The sequence below is a fragment of the Sinocyclocheilus anshuiensis genome, unplaced genomic scaffold (genome assembly GCF_001515605.1).
Source record: "Sinocyclocheilus anshuiensis isolate Anshui unplaced genomic scaffold, SAMN03320099.WGS_v1.1 scaffold515, whole genome shotgun sequence".
NCBI lineage: Eukaryota > Metazoa > Chordata > Actinopteri > Cypriniformes > Cyprinidae > Sinocyclocheilus > Sinocyclocheilus anshuiensis.
Window position 1 is genome coordinate 891,565 of NW_015548243.1, and position 11,420 is coordinate 902,984.

Genomic DNA, 11,420 nt, shown 5'->3' on the forward strand with positions numbered 1-11,420 from the left:
TTTCCCTGACACATTCATAATCATTACTTCTGCCGGTGCGCTGTAGCAAACTTTATGCGTGTGCTTGAGCGTTTATTAGGCTATGTAGGCAATTAAAGACCCAATATAATGATAATGATAATAAACGTGCGATTAGTCGACTAATGCTTCAAATGAACAACTACTAGTCGACCAGAAAAATACTTAGTCGAGGGCAGCCCTACTTTTATCCAAAGCGACTTACAAATGAGGACAATAGATGCAATCAAAACCTACAAAAGAGCAGTAATATGTAAGTGCTGTGACAAGTCCCGGAAAGTCTAATGCAGTGCAATTTTTTTTATAACAAGTAGATAAACTAGAAAAAGGATAGAGAACGCTAGTGTTAGAGGGTCAAGTTGTATTTTTATAAATAAAAAGAAAACAAGTAGATAGAATAGAAACAGAACAGAGAGTGCTACTGTTAGAGGGTTGATTTTTTTCTTGTCTTTTAATAAATAAAAAGAAAACAAGCAGATAGAATAGAAATAGAATAGAGTGCTAGTGTTAGAGGGTCAAGTTTTTTATTAAAAGAAAACAAGCAGATAGAATAGAAATAGAACTGAGCATGCTAGTGTTAGAAGGAGTTTTTAATAAATGAATAGAAAACAACAAGATAGAATAGAAATAGAATAGAGTGCTCTTGTTAGCATCAAGTTTTTTAATAAACAAAAAGTAAATGAGTAGAAAGAATATAAATAAAATAGAGTGCTATTGTTAGTCAATTTTTTAATAATTAAAAAGAAAAAAGTAGATAGAATAGAATTATAATAGACAGTGCTATTTTTAGAGTGTCAAGTTTTTTAATAAATAAAAAAACAAGCAGATAAAATAGAAATAGAATTGAGAGTGCAAGTGTTAGAGGGTCAAGATATTTTAATAAATAAATAGAAAAACAAGTAGATAGAATAGAAATATAATAAAGAGTGCTAGTGTTGGAGGGTCAAGTGTAGATGGAAGAGATGTGTTTAGGAGTTTGTTGAAGATGGCTAAGGACTCAGCTGCTCGGATTGAGTTGGGCAGGTCATTCCACCAGGAGGGAACAATTAAGGTGAAAGTGATTTTGTGATTCTTTGCGATGGCACTATAAAGCGCCGTTCACTTGCAGAACGCAAGCTTCTGGAGGGCACATATTTCTCATATAATTAATCAATAAGCGTGATCAACGCTTTTGTACCTTGTCTGGTATAAGACGAGCATCTTTGCTGCTGAACTTGAGCAGAGTCTGCACAACTCCAAGTCCTCCGGTGGGTCGAGACGCTGCGTAGTGCAGGGGCAACTGATCACTGGGCTAAACATGAATGAGAATTCAATTAAATCAATGTGAGAATTCAAGTGTTTTTGGACATTTTAATACTGAGCTATTCTTTGACATACATGGAGTACAATATTAACTTCATGAGATTTACACACAAAATGCATTCAGAGGTCAATGAATAATCACATTAAAAGACTGTTCTACTGTTATATACATTATTAAAAATGTGCAACAGTACGAAATGTGTGATTAAAGGTACGAAATGGACGTTTGATTGACTTTTAGTTAAATTTTTAATGCAATTAAATAATCCATGCATGTAAACATTAAACTATTAGGAACATTTGTACCAATTTGTTTGGTCTTTTACCCCTCAAAGAAACACATATCTCAATATGAGCTGAATATGATTATGTGAAGATAAAAGTGAACTGAACATCTCACCCCTGCTGGTAAATTGGGATCAGTTTTTCTGGCCAGTAGTTTGACGATCTCGTCTTTGGAGTGAGCTGCAGCAATGTGTAATGCTGATCTGCCATCCTGATCAATAAAAACAACATAAAAATGAACTAATTCCTACAAAAAATACATATCATTAAAACACAAGAGTGAAAAATATTTTATTGCAAGTAGTCATCAGTTGTATTCTATGCTCAAAATGTCTTTCAGGATGTATCCGTTTTAAAGTTACTTCTATTTTTCTTAGGTTTAATATACATTTTAATACAAAAAAAAAAGTATAATATATGTGTCTAATATACACTACCGGTCAAATATATGGGACCGGTAAGAATTGTTAAATTTTTTATGTTTTTGAAAGTCTCCATATTAACAATTTTTTCTCACACATATGTGAAGTATCACAACTGTTTTCAACATTGATAATAATAATAATAATAAGTGTTTCTTGAGCAGCAAATCAGCATATTAAAATGATTTCTGAAAGATCATGTGACACTGAAGACTGGAGTAATGATGCTGAAAATTCAGATGCGTATCACAGGAATAAATTACATTTTACAATATATTCACACAGAAAACTTTTTTTTTTTACATTTAAAATAATATTTCTTAATTTTCATTGTATTTTTGATTAAACAAATGGTGAGCATAACAGACTTTCAAAAAAAATTTTTTTTAAATCTTACCAATCCCAAACTTTTGACCTGTAGTGTATATCTTTCTAAAGTTATGACCGTTTGAGAGTTATGAGAATATAAAGAAAAATAAAGAGTAAATCAAATGCAATGATACATTGCAGTGATCATCTCTGACACTGACTTCAAAGTGTAAATGCTGTAATCAAGTCATGGATGACATTTAGTCCTGTGCGCTATTGACCTCACTGTCGGTTTCCACAGGAGTCTGTGTCTCAGACTGTGAAGTGGAAGACTATAATGCTTGTAGAGGTTATCCAAGGACATTTCACGACAGAAGCTTTGAGTCACTGACACAAATTAACTCCCAACGGTTCAGTGAATCTCCTTTACACACAGGCACAGCTGGACAGACATTCCAGCAGGATCGCCAAGAGTTACCGAATGACCACAGATCTCGTAAGTTTGTGAGAAAAGGGGAAAAGGATGCAAGCAGTCACCACTTCATAGTCTGCACCCACATTACCACAGTTCAGCATTAATGTTGATTCTCTGAAACAGGCGGTTGGTGAATTCACATTTATTGTAAGTCATTTTTGGTATTGGAAATATTTGTGCCATCCTGTTAAAAGAGAAATGTTAACCAGCACTGCAATTTCAGCTGCTTACAGTAGGGAACATGCTAATGCTACTGTAACATTATAGTGTGGTGAACCACAAAGAAAACGACAGAAACACAACTGTTAGCACTATTATGACTATCATTGGTCTGAAACATTGTATCAAAAAACATCAACAAAATTCCAGAAAATTTCAGGAGAGTTTGCATGGTAACTGAACTGTGGCAGAAGAAGTTTGGGCTTAGAAACACAGAGATACAAAAATTAAAAACAAAAAAGTCTTATTTTAATCAAATTTATTTGAGAAAGCATCTTTCTAGCTTGTCCATATGGAACATGGCAATACCAGGAAAAAACACAGGAGGAAACATCTTTCATATGAATTTTACAAATTAACTTCAGTATTGATATTAAATAGTGGTCGACCAATATTGTTTTTTTGACAGCCGATGCCGATATCTTGGAAAGCAGGGTGGCCGATGGCCGATATAAAGCCGATATAATTGTATTTATATTCATTAATATTTAAGAAATTTGAAATCATTTGAAAATGGATTAAAAACATTTATTTTGTAAAATAAACATACTTATACTTTAGATGACAAAGTATTTTTCACAAATAAATAAATATTTGATAAAAATATAATTAAAAAGGTCGTAAACACTGTAACCAACAGAGCACTCAGTATTCTGGGAAGTTTGTGTGCATTGGGAATCATATTTTTTCAAATAAAGCCAAGGTAACACTCATTTTACATACAGCACACAGTGAAAATGACATGAATATGACATTGGGCAAATGCATAAAGTGCAGCATAATTTGAAATCACAAATTTAATGTTTAAAGCATTCAATTCGCAAGGACTGAAAGTCAAGCAGAGAACACGCGATCATGCAGGATACACATGCACACTTCACAAGATCTCACAACTAGATACGACTAAGTTTGCAAGGTTTGTGAAATGAAATGTTCATTAATCATTCAAAGTAGGGATGGGTAGATCGACACCTAGTGTCGACACACGTTTCGAGTTTTTGACACACTAGTGCTTCGAAACTGAGGCTGTCACGTGACCTGTGAAAACGAAGCTTCGTTACCTCACTGACACGTCACGCTAGGCTCAAATACAAAGCGCATCGATTGCGCTGTCCCATACCCGCGATCCATTTAGTGCAATGTTATAGTTATATCAGTCAGGATGCCTATATGCATGTAGTGTTTTCACGTGGTGTATCGTTGTTAATTATAGTACTACTATTAAAAACAATGGCATGTGAATGTCTGTTGACTGAATGAAAATTAAAACACCTTGCGGGCTCAACCACTGTTCCCAAAAAGGATAAAATTCCTTCCTTAACATTTTTGCTGCTTGTAAACGCCATCCTCAGTTGTCAACAGCTCACATTGGTGAGAACAATATATTATTGCAAAATATATTAAATGCAATAATTGCATTTGTATTTGTGTTTTTTAACAATGTGCATGTTTGTGTTGTTTTGTAAGGAAGACACAAAAATGGTGCAATGAAAAATGACATAGGTCTAATTTATTGGCGTATTAAACATTCTATTTAGAAGGTGAAAAGACACAAGTTTGATGCAAGTAAAAATGAAGAACAAAGTCTTTATTGTCATTGTATTGTGCAAAATACAATACATTTTGGAAACTCTATCGCTGCACACACACATGCCACCTTGCCATGACACATATGCTTATTAAATAGAAAATTAAACCTTACAATGACATCCCAATGAACAAAACATCTAAATGATACAGTTAGTGTAAGAATTTTTATTGACCACCAGATGGCCTCACTGCCATTCTCAGTGCCGCCAAAATAAAAAGTCCATGCGCTGTCAAAATAAAAGTCCCACCTCGAACGCATCGGCCAAACAGAAAAACGTATCGGCCAATGCCGATATTTTAAAAATGCCAAATATCGGCCTTGGCGATATATTGGTCAACCACTAATATTAAATCTAGTGAACTAGGGCTGTGATGGTAGCAGATTTTTACCACCGCGGTGGTAATGGAACAACTACCGTCGGTGGCGCAGTGTTGTTATACTTGTGTTATCTTTTACTAATATTTAAATTTGTTTGATGATCTGAAACATTAAAGTGTGACAAACATGCAAAAAAATAAGAAATCAGGAAGGGGGCCAACACTTTTTCACACTACTCTGTATATATATATATATATATAAATGAAACAAAAAATAAATGAGGCTCGATCATCTATTAACAAACGTGCATGTTTCTTTTAGCACTTCCGTCAGTGAACACGCAGCCTGCAAAACACTAAAATAAATATCAAAGAAATAATACAGTTAAATAAGAAAATAGCCTTAAATAAGAACGTTAAATACACCCTGTCTACACCGGACACGAGCGGCGTGGCACGACATGACAAAATAGGCTATAGAACCCATTATAATCAGTGATGTTGTCAACATTGGATGCGGCGTGACATGACACGACAAATCCCCGACAGTAAACTGATGCCTCATCCTATTTATGACGTACTGACACAAAGTTCAAATGTCCTTTAGACAGACTCAACCTGTTGTGTTGCAACGGTGTAGACACGGCTCACTGTTCCACACCAAGCAGGCGGACACGTTAACTCCTGGTTTGCACGCTCTCTCTGTGGAACAGGAATCGCGGCGTATGTTTCCATATTTCTTGTTCGCATCTTCCATTTACCGCTGTCTCGTTTGTATTTGGCCAAAGCTTCACCAATACAAACCTGACCAGCCGGGCGTTTGCGATCACGGGAACTTGAAGACACTTGTACAAACGCGGATGGGTGACATGAATGGAGATGGCTCCAGATCGGCGATGTATTATTTGGTTTCCCAATCAAGGCCCATCGCTCAACATGAAATTAATTTGCTGAATGCAGAATAAACTGTATTTTCCTGCACTCAAACCTGCCAATCTAAAGCATGATCTAAAGGAAACGCCGTATGGCCTTTGAGGTAATTTGTGAATTAACATAGACTTATAGTCTAAATAAAACAACAACTGTTACTGTTATTACACTTGTATACAAAGCTTTGTATTATGCTTGTTATAGAGTGTGTGACGTCATGTGCACTACCACCGGAGGTAATAGACCACCGTGGTGACGTGGTTGTCACGGCGACAGTCACAGCCCTATACACAGCATTTTAGGGCATAATTCGTACAATCCTGACACAAAATAAACTTTTAATTCCCTCTATATATAGCTTTTGAACTTTCTATTCATCAAAGAATCCTGAATAAAATATATCACGGTTTCCACAAAAATATGAAGCAGCACAACTGTTTTAAACATTGATAATAATAATAAATGTTTCCTGAGCAGCAAATCAGCAAATCAGAATTATTTCTGAAGATCATGTGACACTGAAGACTGGAGTAATGATGCTGAAAATTCAGCTTTGATCACAGAAATAAATTAAATTTTTAAATATATTACAATAGAAAAGAGTTATTTGAAATGGTAATATTTCACATTATTAGCCTACTGCTTTTACTGTATTGTTTAGCCTCATGTGTGCTTCACACAAGGACAAGGACTGTCTGCAACAAGTAGAGTGTTTCAAATCAAATGAGCTTCCAATTCAGTTGATGATGACTTAGAAGGCAGCTGCCTATGTAGACACTAGACAGTATGGAGGTTCACTAGGTTTTAGAACACAGCCTGCGACTGACCTTTGTGTCTAAGCAACTTCATTAGTCGACGCCAAACTTGCAGAAACTAGGACAATTATGTCAAATGGAACATGAATAAAGACGTAATTTGAAGAATATTGCTTTAATAATGTACCTCATACTTTCCTTGACGTCCAAATGCAGACAGTAAAGAATCTCTTTTGTTCACTAATCTTCCCTGGTTTAAACCACAGCGTGCCAAAGACACAGGATCCCAGCTCTCCGCACCTGAAAAAGGCTATGTGTGCTTCTCCAAACCCCTAAACGTCATGAACACACAGTAAAGAGCATTCCAGACACGTCCAAAGATGGATGGAAGATATTACGCAGAGGAATTTTTTAGTGAATCACTTCTAGTCCCAGTGAGGTTTCCACTACTAAACTTCTGCACATTTTGAACCAACCGGTTTTGATAGATAACTGGCAAGCGACTGAAAGATCCCACATCCCATGAGTTATTGATTCAAGCATCGTTCACCACACGGTGTCCAAAACTAGTATTCACATCAGCAGAAATCTATAGGGTAATTCAATACATGCGATGGGAAACAGGAGCTGGGCTGAATCCAGACCTCACGGGTTTTGGAGAACCTCGAGTACAGACAAACAACTCGTCATAACTCATTTCCACTCGTCCCCTGAAACAAAAGTGATGGACGGTGAAAGGTACCAGTGAGCTACGAAACAAAACAACATAAAATTAAAATGCAGCTCAGTAAAGTGCCAAAAAACACAAAACTAAAAAACATGCTGAGTGGAAACAACATTTCAGCCAAACAACACTATGAAAACACCTAGAAATCACTCACTATTCATCCACGACATTCTAGCAACTTTACACAGAAATAAATAAATAAATACATTTAAAAATGTATTTATTATTGACCCACATGGTAAAAACAAATTTTCGTTTTCGGTTTTTTTTTTTTTTTTTAAGTTGTACATAAAACAAAGATTACTGAAATACATTTTACAAGTTAATACTATTTAATTATTTTTATTTCAAAATGTCATGTTTAATTCAATAATAATAAAATGATTAATACTTTTTAAAAAGAAATATTACAGTTTTGTCCATGTTTTAATTTAACAGTTAACCTCTTTTATGCAGCATTTTGTTTGCTAAAAAATTAACATCATTGCTATTTTCATCTGATTAAATTTTAAGATGAATTAAATCACAGTTTTATGACTTTATTTGATTACATCACTGTTTTTGACAAATTTATACCTAAAAATAAATTATACACTGTACTTTTTTGTACAGTTGTAACTTATTACTGCAATACACTTAGCAAGAAAATGATATCTCAGTCTTTCTACTTCAAAATTTCACAATTAATTCAATGTGTTACTTACTATTTCTTTGTAATTATTTATTAAATTTACTAGCAAGTTCTATGTGAAAAAAAGTTTAAAGTAAATCTTACACCACATTTTCTTTACTGCATTTTCCCCTTGAATATGCAGAAATATAGCTTGTAAAAGTCACCACAGATGAGGACCAACAAGTCAAAACACCCAACAAGAATTAAACTAACCACAGTCCAACCATGAGAAAAAGTTCTCACTGTGACACTCACAGTCACAACATACTGCATTACTTCACAGTAATATCTCACAGATTCCGCACTCAGGTTTATCATCACTTCTTCAATTACATTTGCTTCTGAGCTGAAACGTTCTTATCTCAATAGGAAATTAGATGTATTCAAATGATACCAATCGTTTCTCCTAGACAGCAATTAAATTCAATTTGAGAACAAATGGAAACTTTGCTTAAGCTCTCTCCTTATAGAAAGACTTTTCAGGAAAAAAAAAACCTAAACGTCTCAAACTGAGATCTCAGTCGAATTTAAACACTTCTCATCAAATTTTTCCAAGACCAAATGATCTGAGCTGCAATCCACATTTGTTTTTAAACTAATAATATAGCTTTTGCTCATAATAAGACAAGGAATGTGTGTTATAAAACGAATAAAATAAAACACTACCATTCAAAGGTTTTGGATTGGAAAATTTTAAAGAAGTTTCTTCTGCTCACCAAGGCAGCATTTATTTGTTCAAAAATACAGTAAAAATGGTAATATTGTGAAATATTATTATAATTTAAAATAGTTGCTTTCTAAGTGAATATACTGTAAAATGTAATTTATTTCTGTGATCAAAGCTGGATTTTCAGCATCATTACTCCAGTCTTCAGTGTCACATGATCCTTCAGAAATCATTCTGATATGCTGATTTGCTGCTCAAGAAACATTTCTGATTATTATCATGCTGAAAACAGTTGTGCTGCTTCATTTTTTTGTGGAAACTGTGATAAATTATCTTGTTCAGGATTCTTTGATGAATAGAAAGTTCAAAAGAACAGCATTCATTTGAAATAGAAATCTTTCGTGACATTATAAATGTCTTTACTGTCACTTTTGATCAATTTAACATCTCCTTGCTGAATAACAGTATTAATTTCTCTATATATACACTCACATACATGAAAAAGCTGATGTTTTTGGAAGAGCAGCACGTTGAACAGGCGGACAGATTTGCTGTAAAACTCTCTCGCCCACTCACTCACTCACTCACTCTCACACAAACGTCCTATTCCAAGTTTCGTCACCTCTTTATTTTTCCTGTCAGATTCAGCCAACTGCTCACAGTTGATCCGAGCTGCACTTTTAAACACCCCCAGAGTGACAATTACTCATGAGGCGTCCACCGAGCTGTAAAACTCAGATATTGACACCTACATACTGTAGTACAGCTAAAACATTACACGCTTTATGTGTCAGATTTCATGACCGCATAAAAATTAATAAGACAATAATTTGTGATTTGAGCAAACACTTAAAATGAGGAAAAGGAATAGTTCCCCAAAAATGTGGAATTGCTGAAAATGTCCTCATCCAAAATGTAGATGAGTTTGTTTCTTCATCAGATTTGGAGAAATGTAGCATTACATCACTTGCTCAGCAATGGATCCTCTGCAGTGAATGGGTGCCGTCAGAATGAGAGTCCGAACAGCTGATAAAAACACCACAATATTCCACACAAATCCAGCTAATGTATTAACATCTTGTGAAGCAAAAAGCTGCATGTTTGTAAGAAACAAATCCAGCAAGACGTTTTTAACTTCAGACCGTTGTCTCCAGCTAAAACAGTCCATAATAACACTTCCTCCAGTGAAAAGTCCATCTCCTGTTGACTCTTACATCAAAATCATCCATATATTTGTTTAGAACCGTTTTGTAAACAGCGCTTGATCTGTGCATATTTCTCTCCTGATTCAGAGACGACTTTTTCACCGGAGGAAGCATTATTATGAATATAGGACTCGTATTTTAGCTGGAAGCAGACAGTTTGAAGTTAATGATGGATTTGTTTCTTACAAACATGCAGCTTTTTGCTTCACAAGGCATTAATTGATGGACTGGAGTGGTGTGGATTACTTGTGGATTATTGTGATGTTTTTATCAGCTGTTTGGACTCTCATTCTGACGGCACCCATTCACTGCAGAGGTGAGCAAGTGATGTAATTTCTCCAAATCTCTTTAGATGAAGAAACAAACTCATGTACATTTTGGACAGCCTGAGAGTGAGTACAACTTCAGCTAATTTTCTTTCTTGGGTGACCTTTTCACATAGCAAACACCCTAGCAACTTCGCTTCAGAAAATCTAGTGCTATTTAATAACTTCAAAACCACTGAACCGTTTCCATTAAAAGCTTAATTGCCTGCTACTAATGAACAACATCTGCGTTGAGTGGCGTGTTCTGGTTTTGTCTCAGAGGAGTGGGAGTTATTTAAGTTAAGACATGATTCCAGACGATGGGAAACTCCTACCTTCGTTTTGTCACTTGGATTGATCCCCAGTTCCAGCAACCTGTCAACGATAGACAGACGGCTCTCTCGCACCGCGACCATCAGGAGGCTCAAGCCAGACTCCTGCGGGAGAACAAGGGAACATAGTCAATATTTCACCGCGGAGAGAAATGATTCAGTACTGCGCTTATATTCACAGCTGAAGTGCTTGGATTTCACAAGAGGGAAATCAATATAAACGTTGAACAGCTTCAACATACAAATACAAAAAATATTCTTCAAGGTTCTTTTTAGTACAGCATCTTCAACACTGCATAAGCACACAGCTGTACTGATTTTAGGAACCTTTTTGTTTTGCTAAAACACATTACACAGATCCATTGTTTGTGACAAGTTTGTATTACCACAATACAAGTTCAGAAAGTACAAGTATTTCATTATAATTTTTTTTAAATGGTATATAATTACAGTAGTTTCATAATACACACCAGTTATGGTAAATATATTGGTTTGTATTATAAAACAGTAAACACCAGAAAATTAAATATGCAACACATGCATACGCATACATACAATAAATGTTTATTGATTGAACATTCCTTTGACTTGAAGAAATAAATAAAAAAACAAATAAATAAATAATTAAAATTGAAATTGAAAAAGACTTCAAATGTAATTAGACTAATTAAAACATTAAATAAACTACTAAACATTTGTGTGTATGCATATATAAACACAATAAATGCTTATGAATTTAATATATTTTAATTAGTTTAATTTTACAGTAATTCTTTATATATGATGTATTTAATATATTTTAATAATTCAAAATTAATAATAATACTTTTTTCTAGTTTAATTTTAATACTAGACTAATATACAGACTAATTAAAATTTAAAATTTAT

The 11,420-nt window shown here is 34.5% G+C and overlaps 1 protein-coding gene across 1 annotated transcript in view; it reads right to left on the bottom strand.

The window, feature by feature from the left end:
• trpn1 (transient receptor potential cation channel, subfamily N, member 1) overlaps window positions 1-11,420 on the bottom strand; it is a 48,034-nt gene that overhangs the window by 34,660 nt on the left and 1,954 nt on the right. The window contains exons 2-4 of the mRNA XM_016442540.1: window positions 10,536-10,637; window positions 1,721-1,816; window positions 1,196-1,309 (exon numbers count right to left, since the gene is read on the bottom strand). Of these exons, the coding sequence (XP_016298026.1) occupies window positions 1,196-1,309; window positions 1,721-1,816; window positions 10,536-10,637 (312 nt within the window). The remainder of the gene's footprint in view (window positions 1-1,195; window positions 1,310-1,720; window positions 1,817-10,535; window positions 10,638-11,420) is intronic.